We start from the raw sequence: 17,321 nt of genomic DNA on the forward strand, positions 1-17,321 counted from the left end.
GCCGCCTGCAGCAGAACTCGCTCATCGTCCCGAACCACGGTCCGACCGTACTCAATTCCTCGAGTTTCCACCTTTCAGACAAGAGGCAGGCAAGCAATCCGGAGGGGAAGAAGGCCATGATGTCAAGATTGCTCAGGGTTCGGACTTCAGCGTTGGTCCTCGCATCATCGACCCTTGCGGAGGGAAGCGGAAAACTCATATACCGTCCAGCAACCACGTTCGACGAGAAGCCAATTGCTCCATGCTATGCTTCCTACCCATTCACCTCCCACTGAAAGGATCCAGCAATGGCGTCCACTCATGCTAAGGGAACCCTTGCTGTGAATGGGGGCACAGCATCTCTCCCAATTCTACGGGAGACGGTGAACACCGTCTCTCAGGAGTGCCCGACTCGTCTCGGGCTTACGGCAAATGAAATCCAGGCTAAATCACCCACCCTAGATGTCTTCTTCGACACGATTGCTGCCGAACGGCTTCGGCGCATGCCCCCCGATGGCAGTCGCCTTGATGGAGCTTTGCGGCGTGCCTCTCGGCTGGCCGTTGCCGTCGGCTCTCTCCGGGACTCGGTCTACAGCTTCATGGACGGGGCTGAGGAAGCTACCAAATTGATTTGGGGTACTAATCTCCTCTTTCTCGAGGTAAGTCTTTTGGCCTTTGGTGAGGTGTCGCACACCATGTAGATGACTGACATGGTCGGGTAGATGGGAATTGATCATATCGATGTCCTCGAGAGCCTGTACGGCCGCTACGGTCGTGTCACACTGGGCATCTCGCTGTTGCTTCAGCAAGAGACTTTCTTCCCGGTTTCACGGCCCCTTCAGCAGCAGGTTGCGGAAATCTATGCCCATCTGCTGGAGCTCGTTGTCCATGTAACCTCGGAATATCGACAGGCTACACGGACCCAGCATTGGCAGACTATGACCACTGCGGTGGATGCTGCGTTCTTCCGCTATACGAATCGGTTCATCACCCACTGGCGGCAGATCTTTGCTCTTGTCCTCGAGTCTGGTACAGCCAAGCAACATACGACCGTGGACCTTCCCGCTATCTACCAGTTCCTGGAGCTACAGGACCGTCCGCTCCAGATGTTGCTCGAGAGTCATAGCCATTCCCTGGCTGACGGCTCATTCACCTGGTTCGAGCCTCATTTGACTACGTTTGCGATGGGCCGGCGTAGCATGTTGATGATTCGGGGTAACCCTGGTTGTGGAAAGAGCGCCTTGGCACAGTGGACCGTTGAAAGGCTGCAAGCCGCCTCGGAGTATGATATCTGGAACGTCATCCCTATCGTTATCCGGTCGGACGTCCCAATCTCGACCCTCACGCTCAGTATCCTCAAGGGAATTCTAATCCAGATGCTTGACCATTGCGTGAGCAGTCGCAAGACTCAGGATGCCATCCTCGCGGCTGTTACCGGCGCTATGGAATTGGCTACGTCTGGCGCTTCCGATCCCCAAGTGGAAGGCCAGCTGTGGACAGCTATCAGGACCGCAGTCCAGTCCAACCTCCACTTCATGCTGGTGGTTGATGGGTTCGATCAAATGAAACATGCCGAGACCACTGTCAGCGCGTTCCTCGGCTTGCTTCGGGATACCGTCGCAAATACCCCCTCGAAATTAATTATCTTCAGCCGGCCAATGTCGACTGACCTGCTGCCTATTCGGGAGACAGCCAACACGCATCAGATTGCAATGAACACTGCCACGACTCACCAGGATCTGCAAGAAGCCGTGACAGACATAATGCTGTCGGACACCTCCTTCTCGGGACTCGAGCCAGCCCAGCGTGAATCTCTCACTACGTCTATTGTCAACCGCTCGCAAGGATGTTTTGTGTGGGCACAGCTTGCCGCTGAGGCAGTGCGCCATCAGACCACATACAATGAAATGACAGCGGCTGTTCATAAGATGCCCAACACGCTGGGTGACCTCATTGACTACCATCTGCGCAACATCAACCTCAACCGTCTCGGCACGCAGAGCCTACTTGCTTGGTTGGTCGCCAGTGAGCGTCCATTGCGCATACCCGAGGTTGAGCAGCTGTTGGCTGTTGATCTGAAAACGCTCAAGGTTTCATCTCGTCCACCGAATGTGGAGCGCGATGTCTTCCAGCCTCTTGGGCGGCTGGTGTCGGTGCGTGATGGCTTCGTTTCTTTCCGTCATCCCATGGTCCGCGAGCACCTCCAAGCCAGAGCCCAGATGCGCCAGGAGCTTCCATTCTCTTTGGCAGACGCGCACTATGATCTTCTGATCCGCTGTCTGGCCTGGGTACGTCGCTCTGTGTCCGACGAAATCTCCGTCTCCTGGGACAAAATGAGCGTTGACGTCCGCGACCGCTACCTGGACGCCTATGTGCTCCTTGAATATACCGCCCGGTACTGGCTTTCTCACATGTTGTCCTCGCCGATGGCTTCCTCCGACCGCGAGCTCTCATTCCCAACTGCCTTCCGGCGCGCTCTTCCTGACACTGTGTTATTCGCACAGCTGGAACTCACCAATCGTGAGTCGCAGTTCAGCCGGTCAAGTATTGTTGAACTGTATCGATTGGCGGTTGGAGTCCGTCGTGTCGTGCTGGGAAGTGACTCTCCGGCTGTCCTACAAAGCCTTATCCTGAGTGCTCGGGCGTCTGAGAAGGCGCGTACATCCTGGGCCAATGATCATCTCTACCAGGCTTGGACGGTGAGCCGAGGCCAGCTGGGAGCCAGCAACACTATTACCCAGGATCTGGAGAATATGCTTGTATCCTCGCCGGCCGCCGGTCGCCTTACTAGTGGAGGAGGCAAGTCTGGCACGTTGAGAGAAATGACGATGACCGGCTGGGGCAAGTCCGACATCAGCTTCCCCCAGCGGCTCCAGTACCTTGATCGACTTGTCAACATGTATCAGGAGAACGACCAGAATGATGAGGCTTTCAACGTCTCCAAGGAATTCTACCGCCAGACTGTGAAGACTTATGGTGCTCACTCTTCGGAGACCATGCAAGCTGCCGATTTCCTCACGAAGCACTTCGACATCGCACCTCCTGATGAGCTAGCATTGGAGCTGGCCGGCACTAAGTACGAGAACATGCTTCGGTCCATGGATGCGACCGACCCGCGCCGGGTTGCTTACTCTCTCTATCTGGCTCAGCTCTATGAGCAGAACAATCAAGTCTCCAAAGCCGAGACCGTGCTCTCGCGACTGTGGATGGGACTGTCGGCGCGCGAGGCGGATCCTAAAACATCGTGGGATCAGAAGACTAAGGTTGCATTCTACTACTCGCAGTTCCTGCGTCGTCGGGGTCAATCTGATCGGGCCACGTCCATTCTTCGCGAACTTTCAGCCGACTTGGAGGCTGAGGGCGGCGTCAAGTCCCCCGAAATGCTGAAGCGTGCGGAGGAGCTGCGCGGTGAAGCGCGGGAAATGAATTTGACTGATATGGACCGAGCACTCGCACTGGAGATGTGGAAGTACTACCAGTCCTCTGGTCAAGTGTACTCGTCTCAGGCAGTGTCTTTGGCGGAATCACTTACCAAAGGTATGATTCCCAGCGAGGATGCCACCACGGCTGAAACCGAATACATTATGGCCGGATTGTCTCCCGAAGACCAGGAGCTCCTACCCGGCTGGATAGACAGCCTGGCCTCTGCAGGAGACACCCGCAACACGAAGTCCATCATGATGCTTTCTCACCAGTTGTCCACTCAATGTATCCGAGAGGAGGAGTGGCGCAAGGGTTCAGACTATTCCTGGGCTGTGCTCAAGCATGCCTGGCCTGACGTCGAGGATGCCCAAACGAGGGCCAAATTCTCGTCAGATCTTTCTCCACTGATGTCTAGTCTTGCCCTTGACTACGCCTACTGTATCTTCCGTCGCTTGGACGTTAAGAGAGCCACCATTGTCTACGGCAACGCATTCAAGGCTTCGATTACTGCGGACCAGGTTGCGGTGCCAGCCGTCACTACAGTGACAAAAACAGTGGTTGAGTTCTACGAGACCACTTTCCAGTTTGACAAGGCATTGATCCTCCTCCGACAAGTCAGCGAGTTCTTCGCCTCGCGCTTAGGTGCGCATGACAAGCACACGCTGGACAGTCGCTACTATGAGGCCGACTTGGCTTTGCGTCTGGACCGGCGTGCAGAGGCTGAAGACAGTTACCGTCATATCTACAAGGCATCCGTACGTGATGGCAGGATCTCTTCGTCCGGCGTTCGCGCGGCTGTGGCTCTAGCAGACTTGTATGAAAAGGACAAGAAATGGGATGCTGCGCTCGACGTCTATCGTCATTTGTGGCCGACACTGGTGCACTTCGATGAAAGGGATGGCTACGACCGTGCTTTGCAGGAAGGATTGCTTCCCAAGACCTATGCTGGGTACATGGCAATCCTTGAGAGCACATCTGGTGAAGCGGGCTATGAGGAGCGTTACCAGGTTGCATCACAGCATCAGCATCTGTGCCGTAAGCTGTATGGGCCGACTAGTACCCGTACTCGAGACGCAACCATGTATCTTGCAGCGCTCTGTGCTAGCAGCGACCGGCATAGCAGCGAGGCTATCGACTTGTACCGTCAGGTGCTGAAGACTAGCGACTGGGTGTCTACCACGGAGGCGTCACGCTCTCTCCCTGACATGACACAGCCACTGCCCATGGACATCAAGCATCGCATGGCGCAGCTCCACTTGCGCAACAAGGATACGTCGCAACAAGCTCGTGCCTTGTACCTCGAAGAGCTTGCACTCTCCAAGCAGCAGCAGGGTCTTTCCGCGCCCACCACGCTCATGTGGCTCCGTGAAATTGCTCGCATGTACTCTCTACAAGACAACATTGAATCTCGTCGGAGAGGTGCCGACCTCTTGAATGAGCACGTCGATGAGGTCGTCCACGTTACCGCCAACCATGACGCTCTGGTGTATCGTGCCCGCCAGCTGGCAGAGATCTACCTAGAATGCGGATATAACACCGAGGGCTGGGCACTCATCGACAGTCTGCACCAGCAAGTTATCCACGACACTCCCGCGGCACAGCGGAAGAATCTCGAAGAGTACCGACCGGCTCTGTTCGTGGCAAACTTCGAGGAAGTCTTCGGCCGCACACGTACCTCGCGCCAGATTCTGGACGACTTGTCCAGTGAAGGCGAGGTATACAACGTCTTCCAGCAAAGCCTGGCTGGTCATGATCTCATGCCCACCCTTGCCGCCGGCGAGAAGTTGCACCGCTTGCAGACAGATCAGAAGCGTACCGCAGCAGCGCAGGGCACCCAGAACAAGCTGTACGAGTTCTTCTGCAACACACTTTCTGTTTCACAGCAAGCCCGAAAGAAGGATGGTGTGTACCAGTTCTATTCCTTGTGCCGACGCGAGTCATTGCATGATGACTACAATCTCAACATCATCACTCAGACCACCAGCATGGTCCGGGATCTATGCAATCATTCGAGATTCCAGGAAGCCACTGATGTGACCAGCGTGTTCCATTCGTTCGTCCATCTGACCGATGGACTGCGGTCGACGGAGAGCATCTTCACCGCAATAAAGTTGTGCTTGTACCTCTGCGGCTACCAGGTGAACAAGTGCACTGAGTCTACCACAGCCAATGCGATGTCCCTGGAGTCGAAGACACTTCTCCAGGAGGTCATGAACAATGCACGGGATACCCCTATGGAGTTCTCGGAACTTCCATTCGAAGAGCTCAACGATCTGGTGACAGTATTGGGGGAGCACGAGATGTTCCAAGATCTCGAGGTAAGTCGCCATCCTCCTAAGTCGTATGCTATCCATTCTAACGAAACAGGCCATTCTCACCGACCTCTGGACCTCTCGGATTGTCCAAAAGACCTGGACCCTACCCGCGGTTGTCTGGATTGGCCGGCGTCTGGTGGAGACTCGGTTCTGCCGAGGCCATGTCACGGCCGCCACAACGCTGGGCAAGGACATTTGCTACAACCTGCGCCAGGTCTGGGGCAATTCCGACCCCGTCACTCTCGAGATGAACAAGTTACTATCCGGACTGTACACGGCGTCCGGCAACAACCTTGCTGCAGCTGCTCTGCATGAGACCGCCCTGGCAGAGCTGTTGAACGACGAGACCGAGGACCAGGCAGCCGCTGTCAACGCGGTCACTCAACACCTGGAGCTCTTGCAGCGGGCACAGACTCGTCTAGCCAAGGAAGGACAGAGTGCGGCGATCGACGCGACGGCGGCGCAGGAACGCGTACAGCAAATTGCAACCAAGTTTGGCCTGTCATCTGCCAAGTTGGAGCAGCCGTCCGCGGCAGACGATTCAGTGGGCATGTGGGAGCGGCCTCGGCGGTTCAGCCTGGATGTCGAAGAGCCAGCCAAGCACTCGAACCATCTGCGACAGTCCAGTGGGTCTGCCTTGCTGACGGGTAACGCAGGAGCCAAGCGACTTTCCATTACTGCTCTATAAGTGGGATGAACAAAAACAGATTGGAAACCAGATTGCCAGTTTTTGTAATTAGGTGTTCGGTGTTTATAGTGTTATAGTAATGTAATAATAGTGATTCTGTTGATAATATACTAAATAAGATACTGCTACATAGGTTGGTTGTCGATCTTCCATCTCAAGGATGTTGTTAAAACATGAGATACATGATCGCTGTCATAGTTCCACCCCTATCTCAAAATATGAGCCCATCCACTTCGATACAGACCCCGTCGTGAAGCCAAGCAAGCGGGATTAGTTACCTGGCTCATAGCCTGCCAATCAATGACTGGCAGGAATCATCGTAGTATAAATTATAAAAGTACAAATAATTCCGACAGATGCTCCCCACCCAGAAACAAAAACATAACGAAGTTCTATCACCCAAGGCCGGGTACGGTGCAAAAAAATCAAAAACAAAAAAAGGAATGACCAGTCTGGGGCTCGATCCCAGGACCTTATCGGTGTTAACGATACGTGATAACCAACTACACCAACCAGCCATTGCTTGAAAGATTCTTGAATATTTGCTCTCATATTCTCAAAGTTATGATTTTGGGATAAAATAGTATTCACTATGATCCCAAGGTTCATGCATGATATCATCCTTTTTCTTCTTGAATGCGTCTAACTGCAAGCTCAGCAGAAGGTGATCTATATCGCCCTGCACTGCACTTCCTGCTTCCTCATCTGCTGTTGTCTACTATCGATAGCACGACTAGTCTGCAGTCTATATTTTACAATCCAGTCCAGCCAATGGTAGCGATCGCGGTACATGTTTCCGCCGTTGGCTTTTTCATGACTCGAGTACGGAGTGACTTTCAACTTTGTTTCCCTCTGCAGGTCTCGTCTCGAGCATCATCGCATCTATCCTCCAGATAGTTATATATACTTGGACATAACCATGGCGTCCTTGTGTTTCGCATCAGAAAATAACTTGCTATTTGGCCCCAATGGTGTGGCATCGTTGCCTTGCAGCGGAATTATATATCTCCGCCTGCACTTAGTCTTAGTCGCAATCGCACACTGCCAACGTTACTACTAATGTAGTAACCAATAATAGTGTGAATACCACGTGGGAGATACATACTAGCACAAAGCGTCTTCTCCTAGAAACTACCTCAAAGGGAATATGCTGTGCTGACGTGAGGCTACGATATATTAAACTACCAACCTTTCCTAGAACCACCCTAGAACAGGATAAGAGCATTGTCTAGATCCTGCAACGGCAAGGCTGCAGTATCTTGCACCCATGTCAGAATCATAAGGTCGGCTAGGAGGAGGAGGAAAACTACCGAGAAGTCCAAGTCGGAATCGGGGACTTATTTTGAGCACTACCCATATCATGGTCATCGGGTAATAAAATGATTTAATCACAGTTCCTGCGGGGCAAACGCAGGGGCCGAATTAATATATCCACATTCCACAGATCCTGTTTACCTGTAAGTGTCAGTCTGGCCCGGCGGACTAGACTAGTGCTATTAAGCACTCGGCTATCCCCGAGAGCAAAACAGGTTAATCAGTTGATACCCGCCAACTACTCCGTACTAGGAAGTATTTTAGGGCCCTCTCCCGCTTCTTCTTTTCCGCTTGGCCATCCCGAAAGCCGATCGAGACCAGATAAACCCAACGTGAGTCGCTGTTTTCAAGAATGGCCCAGGTTCAACTCATCTTATCCAGCAACCACCGGAAGAGAACCGGAACGAGATCCAGGACAGGTTGCCGTACCTGCCGGTAAGGTGAAAAAGCAGCCCATGGAAGCTTGAATGGCACGTGGCAATTGGCGCTAACTGAGGACTTTCTCTTTCAATGCTCCCAGACTCCGACGGATTAAATGTGATGAATCGCCAGGGCAATGCAACAACTGTGTTTCGGCTAATTGGAAGTGCGATGGGTATGATCCATATCGGTTGCCGCAGCGCGCAGGTCTCCAGGATATAGGCACTCGCCTGGGTTGGACGATGACGTCGGACGAACACCGTTGTTATTCCTATTTTCAATATCGCTCGGTTGCGAATCTGGCCGGGTTCTTCGATTCGCCTCTCTGGCAGCATTTGGCCCTGCAGATGTCTCGTTCGGACCCTGCTGTATTCCATGCCGTGATTATGTTGAGTGCTGCGCACCAGGAGTCTGAAAGGCATGATATGCAGATCTCCAAAAGGACTCGCATCGGGAGCCCGCGCTATTATTTTTCCCTTCAGCAGTCCATGCGTGCCATAGCGCTTCTGAATCACCGTCGGAACTCTCAGGACCCTCAGCTGCGACAAGTTCTCCTCCTGTGCTGTCTACTCTTTATCCTGTTCGATGTGCTGGTGGCGCAGTATGACAGTGCGTTTACGCATTTACACGGCGGTCTCCGTATCCTGAAAGAACTTGAGATTCAAGGGAAGCTGGAGTCGGAGGTTGCGCCATCGATAGTGGCCGCATTCCGCCGGCTGGATATACAGGCTTCTCTCTATGATACTCGGTTTCCGATCCTAAGCCTCGAGTATGGGCAAAGATCCCCATTCAAGTCGTTCGAAGCACCAACAGGCGGCTTTACTAGCCTTGACCAGGTACGAGAGGGCCTGGCAGTTATGTTCGAAGCTGGAATACCCTTCTATGCCAGGAGCTGGAGCCTGAACGGTCCCGACATGGAGGCCAACTACGAATCACTCTACCTAACTCAAAGACGACTGTTAGGTGGCTTCGCTCAGTTTGACTTACACTTCAAGTCCTTTTACGCACGTATATATCATCAGTTGAATGAGAAGGAGCAAATGGGAGCAGATATTGTCCAATTGCTCTACCTTGGTCACACCCTCTCACTCGAAACTGTGTTGATCCGTGGTCCAGTGCTAGATGAGCTAGTCCCAGACTTCCTTGCGCTCCTGCAGGCCCATGAGAACAAAATCGACAAGCTCCGGTCCACCTCGGGTCTGGTAATGGACCATGTCATCATTGCCCACATGTACCTGGTGGCCACACAGTGCCCAGATGTGGACATGCGAATACGCGCGATTCATCTTTTGCGGTCATGGCCACATTATGAGGGCCTTCATAGCTCTAATGTCATGGCTCTGATGGCATTGAATGCGCTGAGAAGGGACTTTCCCAATGAAGACAAGGCCATATCGATGCTGCAGACGACTGAGGCAGAGGATCAATTCCTCGTTGACTCCCTTGAGTCTATCAAGGCTGGCGCGGGGGAGCCTACAATTCCGCTTCTGAGAATGTCTGAGCTGCCGTCGCGCCCATGATCTTGTAGTGAGCGATAAGTGTGGAGCTTGCGGATGGGCATTCGAAGATTCCTCTTCAGTCAAAACCGGTGTTATCCATCGGGTGCCGAGACTGAACCAAGGACAAGAATAAGCCCAGAGTAATCTGACGCGCTTCGATCCTGCCAATGGGATATGTCCGAGAAGTCCGAGGATCTCCTCCATAAGTCCGAGTTGCAAATCTGCTGCCATCTCTTCATTCAATCGACCCTGAATGGACCCGATGCGCAAGAAGGCGTTCCTTGTGTGTGCCTGATATCTTGGGCTTGGAAGTATCATCTCTAAGAGCAGCCCTATCCACTTTGGCGGATAAATTCTCTCGACAAAATCATGCGATGCGCTGTCTAGCTCCGCTCGGGGCCATTGCAACGATGCTAACCCCGAGCATCATCTCCACTGCCGCCCACGGCCGAGTCTGCAGTGGGTCGCCTTGTCTGCGATTAGGTTTCTGGGCATTTCCTAAGCTCTTTATCAAGCCGCCCTCCACCCACCACATGCGTAATTTCTTTTCCCTTCGTCACCCTCACCGCAAGCACAGTCACAATGCCGGTTCCATTCTCCTTTGCTGCTCCCTGTTACGACCGCATGGTCCCGCTCGCGACCGGCGAGGTCCGGCCCGCGGGACTCGATCTGAACTTTGTCGAGGTTCAGCACCCCCGCGACGTGTTTGACCGTATGGTCCGCAACGGCGAGTTCGACGCCTCTGAGCTCTCGAGTAGCGAATTCATTACCCGCCATGTCGCCGGCGATCGCACCTTCACTGCTGTCCCGGCCTTCCCGCTTCGTACATTCCGTCATGGGTACATTGTCGTCAACACTGACCGCATCAAGTCGCCCGCTGACTTATCGGGGAAGCGCATCGGGGTACAATTATACACTATGACCGCTGCCGTATGGATCCGCGGACTTCTAATGCACGAGTATGGAGTGGATCTGTCGAGCATCACCTGGATAGAAGGGCGGATGGACGCGCCCGGGGCTCATGGAAAGCCATCCGTCCTGATTCGGAGGGAAGGGGACAAGCCGCTGGCCAATATCGAAAAAAACAACAGCGGCAAATCCTTGAATCAGTTGCTAGCGGACGGCGAGATCGATGCGACTATTGGCGCGGAGGTCCCATCGTGTCTCTGGGACAATGAGAAGACACCTCATATCCAGCGCCTGTTCCCTAATTATAAGGAGGCCGAGAAGGAGTACTATCGCAAAACGGGCATCTTCCCGATCATGCACCTGGTCGCTATCCGCAGGGAAGTGTACGATCAACACAAGTGGGTTGCTACAAGCTTGTTCCAGGCACTGAATGAGTCGAAGGAATTGGTTCGCAAGAGAACCTACATGCCTGGTATGATCCGCTGTATGTTGCCGTGGTTGCGGGAGGCGCTGGAAGAAACTGTCGAAGTGTTCGGGGAGGATTGCTGGCCGTATAGGATTGAGAAGAACCGCAAGACTTTGGAGGCTCTAGTGCAGTATCTGTATGAGCAGGGGATGATTGAGAGGGTGGTTCCGGTTGAAGAACTGTTTGCGCCGGTTCAGGAAGCGCCGTTCGTGATTCATTAGTTCCCTGGTATTTTGCCATCACTCTGAGTGACCCAAACTCAGTGCAATGGAGAGATCTCCAAAGCGAATTGCAGACTTTCGGAATACCTAAAACTACCATCTAGTCGTGTTCGTAATCCTGTTGTCTCGCGGCGTCAATAATTCCACTCTTCGAACAATGTATCATTGACACATCAGCATCGGCAGCCCCGGTGTAGCATATCCACCGAGAGAAACTTATATCTCCTCCAGCATGACCCGGTGTTCATGCTTCACATCTCCAAGAAAGTAGGAAATCCGCGCCTGGCGCTGATCATCTTCGACTGTCATGAACATTCCTCGCAGGGATGGCTCATCGTGAACATCCGCTGTCGTTCCATCAGCAGTCACGTTGAAATTATTCATCGCCTCCACTTTCATAGCGTGAACCGCCAACTGCGCACACAAGTTTGAATCCCAGGTCCCCTCACGATGAGGCCAGGAACGAAGCAACCGAATAGCACGCCACCGCACACTGTAATCACGACAACCGGTCGCTACAAAAGTAAGGGGTGGAATGATGCCCATATCAAAGCAGACGCTCGGCCGTTCTGGAAACGTGTGCATAATTCCATCCACGAGAGATAGAATGTTTTCGAATTCGGGGGTATACTGATCAAGTACCGGCTCGTTTCCGTCTAAAAGGCAGGTCTGGAGGGTGAGGATTGCTGATCGCTGATGTAGGTGGATCACGTCGGCTCCTCGTCGCTCTTTCGGGCTCAATTGGGGGTATGTGTCTGTCCGAAATGTATCAAATGCCCGTGCGAATGTCTCCACCCAGAGACAAAGATCGAGCTGCTTCTTGTAAAGTGTTTCGTAGTTCAAAGCGACACGACTTTGGGTTGAGCTCCAAGCCTTCGTTGTGAATTCGAGAACAGCGCTCATTACATGATCGAAGGCCCGACGCGCCTCTGCAAGTGTCTGAAAAGCAGGAAATCCCTCAATCCCAAGTAGAGGGTTGTCTTGCTTATGAATGAACCATATAGGTCCTCCTACGCCGAAATGAGTAGACTGGACGTCCAAGTGCGCGAATGCCTCAACGAGGCACCACTCCACCGGTGACTTAGAGACTGCCACCGAATTAAGCTGTCTACGGGCGCCAAGAGCTTTTAGAATGCGTATTCCACTGTGAAGGTGCGTAAAGGCGGCATCGTATCGGCCACGCAGCAATTCAGACAACGTGAAAAGCAAGCAGCAAAGCAGAGTGACCTCTCTCAGACAGGGATCTTGTGATGCCCGCCGGGCGTTGAGCAGGGCGATGGAGCGTCCCGCCTGTTCCAAAGCGAAGCGATGCCAAGTATTGTCCAAGTCCTCCCTAGCGAGCGGCATACCTTTTTGCTCGGCATCTTGGTGGACGGCGCTCAACGCGACAACTGCATGGTATACAGCGGGCTCCGCGTAACTCAACTGGAGTACCAATTTCTGCCATAACGACGAGTCGAACCACCCTAGGAACGCGGGCATAGATCGATACTGGAAGTAGGCGAATGATCGTCGCTCGTCGGAATTCATCACCCAATGGATCCGGTTTGTGAGTGAAGCGGGCACTGCTATCCCCACCACCACTTTTCTGGTTCTCCGCCCCTCGCGGGGCAACCGATGAAACTCATATCCATCGCAAGTTCGGCCCGTGGATGTACAATTGTTGCAGGCGCCTGGGGTTTCATCGCATTTCTTATGACGGGCTCTATGGAGTGAAAGGCGCAGTCCTCATTAGCGAGGCGTGCATGGCACTCCTTTTAGCGTCCTGCAGACTAAACTTACCGACAGGTACGACACCCAGTGTTGGACCTTCTTCCCCCAGCTCTCCTGCGTGTGGATGCTGGGGTTGTTGTGATTTCGGATAGCCTTGGAGTATCGAGGAACATAGGTCGAGCTGCGAGGAGAATTGAGGACGCTTAGCCTGAAGATATATGAAACTTGGCTAGCTGAGTGTGTGCTGGGTGAGACGCGATCAGCACAAGATCACGGGGCTTAGCGTAGAATTCCACGTGGCTGACGCCTGAGATACGAGGCCGCAGCGTCATCCTTCCCGTAATCGAGTCATTTCCTCGATTTACTAGGCAGCAGCTTGCCGAAGAGTAGGCGGCAGCAAATCGGAGCTTCGTTTCTGGTCTTCCTGTATTGCGGCTTTATCCATAAGGCTTTGGTAGTGCGGTTGCAGTCGCTGAACCTGCGCTGCGTAGTAAGGGAGGCAGCACGAGCGCGAGGTAGAAACATGCTAGAATCCCAATAGGAAACAGCGATGCCCGTAACGCATGTAGTATCTATCATACATTCTGTCCTGGCAAGTTCAGCCTCAGCATTACTTGAATCCCTGGAACCGAGAACCGAATCCTTGGAACGTCATCAATCTGGCCGTATATCCGAGCCCCGCATATCCGAGAACTTCATCCGCGATCAACTGCCGTGGGTCTCAGCGGCAGTGCCTCGGTGCATCAGTCTGATCTTTTCTTATCTGATCTTTAGGCAGGCGGTGGTTCGTACGGAAGGTGATGACAAAGAATCCTCCGCTTTTCAACTGCTCCAGAAATTGTAGCAAGAAGTCGCTGTCGCTGATACTACTGACATGGTCGAGATAATCCTTGAGTTTGAGTCTATACACACCCTCCGCTCGTATGGCGCTCTTACTCTCTGAGCATCTACATAATCGCCTCACAAGTCACAACACCCCATCATCCATACCGAAATCACTGCCAATTGCCCGCAAAATACTACACGGTAATGTGGACCACCGGAAATATCGGAGTGACGCCACTGCCACCCGGGACCAATCCGGTGGTGGAAGCCCATTTCGGAGATACTCAAAAGGGCAATCGGGAGATCAGATAAGGAATATGCCGAAGCACCCCTGGCGACAATCCCCCACTTTGCCTCCGGGGCTAAGCCTTCTGCCGCCCTTATATAGTCGCGCTGCTGGTCGCTCGGTCGCGCCTTCATCATGTTTCTATCTTCAAACCGACTTCTATCTTCGTGGATTTCATATATATTCATCACTGCAAGCATCGCATTGATTATCTCGTCCATTGTTCCAAGAATTGTCGAAGATCATACCGGAAAATCCAACAGCATGGCCGCATCGTCATTGAAGAACGTCATCGTCGTGGGCGGTTCCTATGTCGGAAAGGTAATACTCGCGCAGCACTCTATCTTCAATGGTAGAAGCATGGCTGACAACAATTACAGGGGGTGGCACAAGAGCTTGCACGGGTTGTGCCCAACACACATAGAGTATGTCGCACTGTGCCCATCTATCCGGGCCACCATACTAACCCACACCCGCAGGTCCTCCTGATCGAACCCCACAGTCACTTCCACCACCTATTCGCATTTGTATGTGACAGCACCATCTTTCTCGAGACATCGTTAGTAACACAAACTGACCCGCACCTCAGCCCCGATTCGCCGTCGTACCCGGCCACGAACAAAAAGCTTTCATCCCCTACTCCCGCCTCTACTCCTCCGCTCCCAACGCCACACAACATGCAGTCGTCCAGGCGCGCGTCCTCTCCGTAGAACCAAAACATGTCACACTTGACCGCGACTGGCAAGGTCTGAAGCAAATTCCCTTCGAGTACCTCGTCGTCGCGACGGGTACACGCCTCGCCCAACCCGCAGCCATGAGAGACGACGACAAGCCTTCCTCCGTCATCTACCTCCAAAAGCACCAAGCAGACGTCAAGAAAGCCAAGTCTGTAGTAATCGTGGGCGGTGGAGCTGTCGGTGTGCAGATGGCCACCGACATGAAGGAGCTGTACCCGGAGAAGGAGATCACCGTGGTGCAGTCGCGCGATCAGCTGATGCCTCAGTTCCACCGCGGTCTTCACGAAATCGTCAAGAAGCGCTTCGAAGAGCTCGGTATCAAGTTAGTTCTATCCTCCATCTCCCCACATTGAGTTAAAACATGCAACTAACCAACAAACCTATCTCAGTCTTGTAACCGGCGCGCGCATCGTCGTCCCCGAATCGGGCTTCCCTAACAACGGCACCCCCTTCACTGTCCAACTCAACAACGGCACCGAACTCTCAACCGAGTTCGTCATTCTCGCTACGGGCCAGAAACCCAACAACGACCTTATCAAGAGTCTCCCCGCTTCTTCACCCGATTCTCTCATCAACCCTGACAATGGCTTCATTCGTATCCGTCCCACCTTGCAATTCCAGGACCCGAAGTACCCTAACCTGTTTGCCTTGGGCGACATCGCCGATACCGGGCTACGCAAGGCCGCAAGACCCGGAGGTCCACAGGCCGCGACTGTAGCGAAGAACATTCAGGCGATGATTGAGGGGAAGAAGCCGGAGGAAGTGTTCCCGCCGTTCCCGACGGCAATTCATATTACATTGGGATTGGTAAGTTTCTACTCTTATCATCTCGTTCCCGCGGTCTGCAGGGTGTGCTGACAGTCCGGCTGTTACAGAAATACAACATTGTTTTCCGGAACCCTAACCCCGCTGAGGGACAGAATGAGCCCGTTGTTAAGGAGTCTTGGGAGTAAGTTCTACCTGAAATTCGAAATCTTTGTATTTTACACGCGTACTAACGACGTGACAGCTCGCGAGAAGACATGGGTGTTGATGGGTGGTGGCAGCGTATGGGATTTGAGGAAACCAGCACCCCTCAGTATCATTTGTAAAGCGTTTACGTGCTATTATCGTTTGTGATACCATTTCATACTAGATTTGATAGACTTGTTATATAGGTCAGCATTTGAGCAAATGATGTATATGTTTTGATTAACACATAACGTAGTATTAGTTGGATGGTTATAGTACATTCAACTGATGATACAAAATAAAATAGAGATCCAATAACAAATCCATCCACATTTTCTTTTCAAAATAATGTATAGTTGAGCCCCCCCAATTAGAGATACATTAGAAATTATATGCCCGAGGATAAGTGTATACACTTATGACCCGGAAACAAGTTGTAAAGGAGTGACTTCGGTCGGAAAGTACTGAGGGTGGCGGCCATCTAGGCACGGAAAGGATGAGGGTGGTGGGGCTCTCTGAAGCAAGAAGGAACGTTTTGTTCGTAGTCGCATGCGCCGATCTTGGGGTTGAAGGCAGTGCCAGCACCGCACTCCTTGTGGGCGGGCTCAGTGCCCGGGCTGCACTGGTAGAAATAGTGGCAGTTGGCGGGATCGGGCCAGATAGCGCTGCTCTCGCACGCGTGGCCGCTGGCGGCAACGCTGTTGACGAGGAGGGAGCTGATGAAGACAGCGAGAGCTTGGTAGGTGAAGCGCATTTTGGCTTGATGTGTCTGATAATTGTTAGTTGAGTGATGAATAAGGTTGGTGTATAACTCACGGTTTCCTGTGGATATAGTTAGTAAAAGAAAAGAAGAAGGAATGATTGGAGTTGGTGGTCGATGGTTGTTGTGTTCTGGTTGATGAAGAGGAAATAGCAGCAGGTCAACACCTTGTATTTATACCTGAGATGGCTCCTTTGGGGTCTGTTTGTGTTTGTAGTAGGAATGCGTACGGAATGACAACTTCTATGAGCAAAGGGATGGCCCGTTGTGGTATCTACAGGTTCATGTGGGAAGTTCAAGATGAATCCCCACACGGTATCGCCCTTTCACAGGCAGGTAGTTCAAGGGATGGAATTGTTTCGGCCAACTAGAGGGCCCATGACTGTCACAAGATATTCCCGATTGGAAGCCAGGGAGAAGCCTGCTATCGCCGAGTCCACTCTCATTCAATAAGTTTGCTGCAATGCTATACCTGAGGCATAGCCAAAGTTTCCATCAGCATACTGCATGTTATGGCAAGGATCAATGGGAGCAAGCTGCAGGGTCCACTGGCGTCGCTCCTTGCTCCAGACCCACAAGCATGGCCGGTTCCGGCACGGGTGAGGGTCAGCGATCTACATCCCCGGATTCTTTATCCTTGGAGCCTTGGATGTCTGCAGCAATGACCACCACGCTGACTGTGTATAATGTGTATATAGTGCATCGACGCGGTCAAGGCGGACGCGACTTGCACCATATGATGGAGTTGGTGTACATATTCGTGTCGCTGGATAGCTGAAAGTTGAAGAACCGTAATAGTCCGAAGTCGCCAAGGT

At 52.7% G+C, this 17,321-nt stretch overlaps 6 protein-coding genes and 1 non-coding gene across 7 annotated transcripts; 4 read left to right on the top strand and 3 right to left on the bottom strand.

Moving 5' to 3' along the window:
• Positions 1–248: 248 nt before the first annotated feature.
• ASPBRDRAFT_162737 (uncharacterized protein) lies at positions 249–6,531 on the top strand. The gene is made up of 3 exons (XM_067619507.1): positions 249–638; positions 702–5,720; positions 5,770–6,531. The coding sequence occupies exons 1-3, from the start codon at positions 288–290 to the stop codon at positions 6,403–6,405; spliced, it is 6,006 nt and encodes a 2,001-aa protein (XP_067474225.1). The 5' UTR covers positions 249–287; the 3' UTR covers positions 6,406–6,531.
• A 318-nt stretch (positions 6,532–6,849) lies between these two features.
• On the bottom strand, positions 6,850–6,923 carry ASPBRDRAFT_t254. Its single transcript has one exon. It is a non-coding gene; the product is annotated as a tRNA-Val (tRNA).
• Positions 6,924–7,706: 783 nt separating this feature from the next.
• ASPBRDRAFT_187784 (Zn(II)2Cys6 transcription factor domain-containing protein) lies at positions 7,707–9,659 on the top strand (the record flags this gene model as incomplete). The annotated part of the gene is made up of 2 exons (XM_067620109.1): positions 7,707–8,154; positions 8,216–9,659. Exons 1-2 carry the CDS (start codon positions 8,072–8,074, stop codon positions 9,657–9,659), a joined length of 1,527 nt encoding a protein of 508 aa, XP_067474226.1. The 5' UTR covers positions 7,707–8,071.
• A 561-nt stretch (positions 9,660–10,220) lies between these two features.
• Positions 10,221–11,234, top strand: ASPBRDRAFT_34717 (uncharacterized protein; the record flags this gene model as incomplete). Its single annotated transcript, XM_067623264.1, has 1 exon — positions 10,221–11,234. One exon carries the CDS (start codon positions 10,221–10,223, stop codon positions 11,232–11,234), a length of 1,014 nt encoding a protein of 337 aa, XP_067474227.1.
• Positions 11,235–11,450: 216 nt separating this feature from the next.
• On the bottom strand, positions 11,451–13,120 carry ASPBRDRAFT_136831 (Zn(II)2Cys6 transcription factor; the record flags this gene model as incomplete). The annotated part of the gene is made up of 2 exons (XM_067618836.1): positions 11,451–12,939; positions 13,017–13,120. 2 exons carry the CDS (start codon positions 13,118–13,120, stop codon positions 11,451–11,453), a joined length of 1,593 nt encoding a protein of 530 aa, XP_067474228.1.
• A 1,073-nt stretch (positions 13,121–14,193) lies between these two features.
• ASPBRDRAFT_136704 (uncharacterized protein) lies at positions 14,194–15,886 on the top strand (the record flags this gene model as incomplete). Its single annotated transcript, XM_067618820.1, has 7 exons — positions 14,194–14,379; positions 14,439–14,483; positions 14,538–14,585; positions 14,648–15,117; positions 15,185–15,602; positions 15,671–15,744; positions 15,805–15,886. The coding sequence occupies 7 exons, from the start codon at positions 14,194–14,196 to the stop codon at positions 15,884–15,886; spliced, it is 1,323 nt and encodes a 440-aa protein (XP_067474229.1).
• Positions 15,887–15,963: 77 nt separating this feature from the next.
• On the bottom strand, positions 15,964–16,645 carry ASPBRDRAFT_48519 (chitin binding peritrophin-A domain-containing protein). Its single transcript, XM_067626103.1, has 2 exons — positions 16,563–16,645; positions 15,964–16,515 (listed from the first exon to the last, which is right to left on the bottom strand). The coding sequence occupies exon 2, from the start codon at positions 16,498–16,500 to the stop codon at positions 16,228–16,230; it is 273 nt and encodes a 90-aa protein (XP_067474230.1). The 5' UTR covers positions 16,501–16,515; positions 16,563–16,645; the 3' UTR covers positions 15,964–16,227.
• Positions 16,646–17,321: the final 676 nt, after the last annotated feature.

The sequence above is a fragment of the Aspergillus brasiliensis genome (genome assembly GCF_001889945.1).
Source record: "Aspergillus brasiliensis CBS 101740 unplaced genomic scaffold ASPBRscaffold_18, whole genome shotgun sequence".
NCBI classification, from domain to species: domain Eukaryota; kingdom Fungi; phylum Ascomycota; class Eurotiomycetes; order Eurotiales; family Aspergillaceae; genus Aspergillus; species Aspergillus brasiliensis.

Bases quoted from the DNA above. Each gene is read 5' to 3' on its own strand.
- ASPBRDRAFT_48519 (XM_067626103.1), bottom strand. From the start codon at position 16,500: ATGCGCTTCACCTACCAAGCTCTCGCTGTCTTCATCAGCTCCCTCCTC.
- ASPBRDRAFT_162737 (XM_067619507.1), top strand. From the start codon at position 288: ATGGCGTCCACTCATGCTAAGGGAACCCTTGCTGTGAATGGGGGCACA. The intron at 639-701 runs GTAAGTCTTTTG...ATGGTCGGGTAG, and splicing joins CTAATCTCCTCTTTCTCGAG to ATGGGAATTGATCATATCGA. The intron at 5,721-5,769 runs GTAAGTCGCCAT...CTAACGAAACAG, and splicing joins AGATGTTCCAAGATCTCGAG to GCCATTCTCACCGACCTCTG.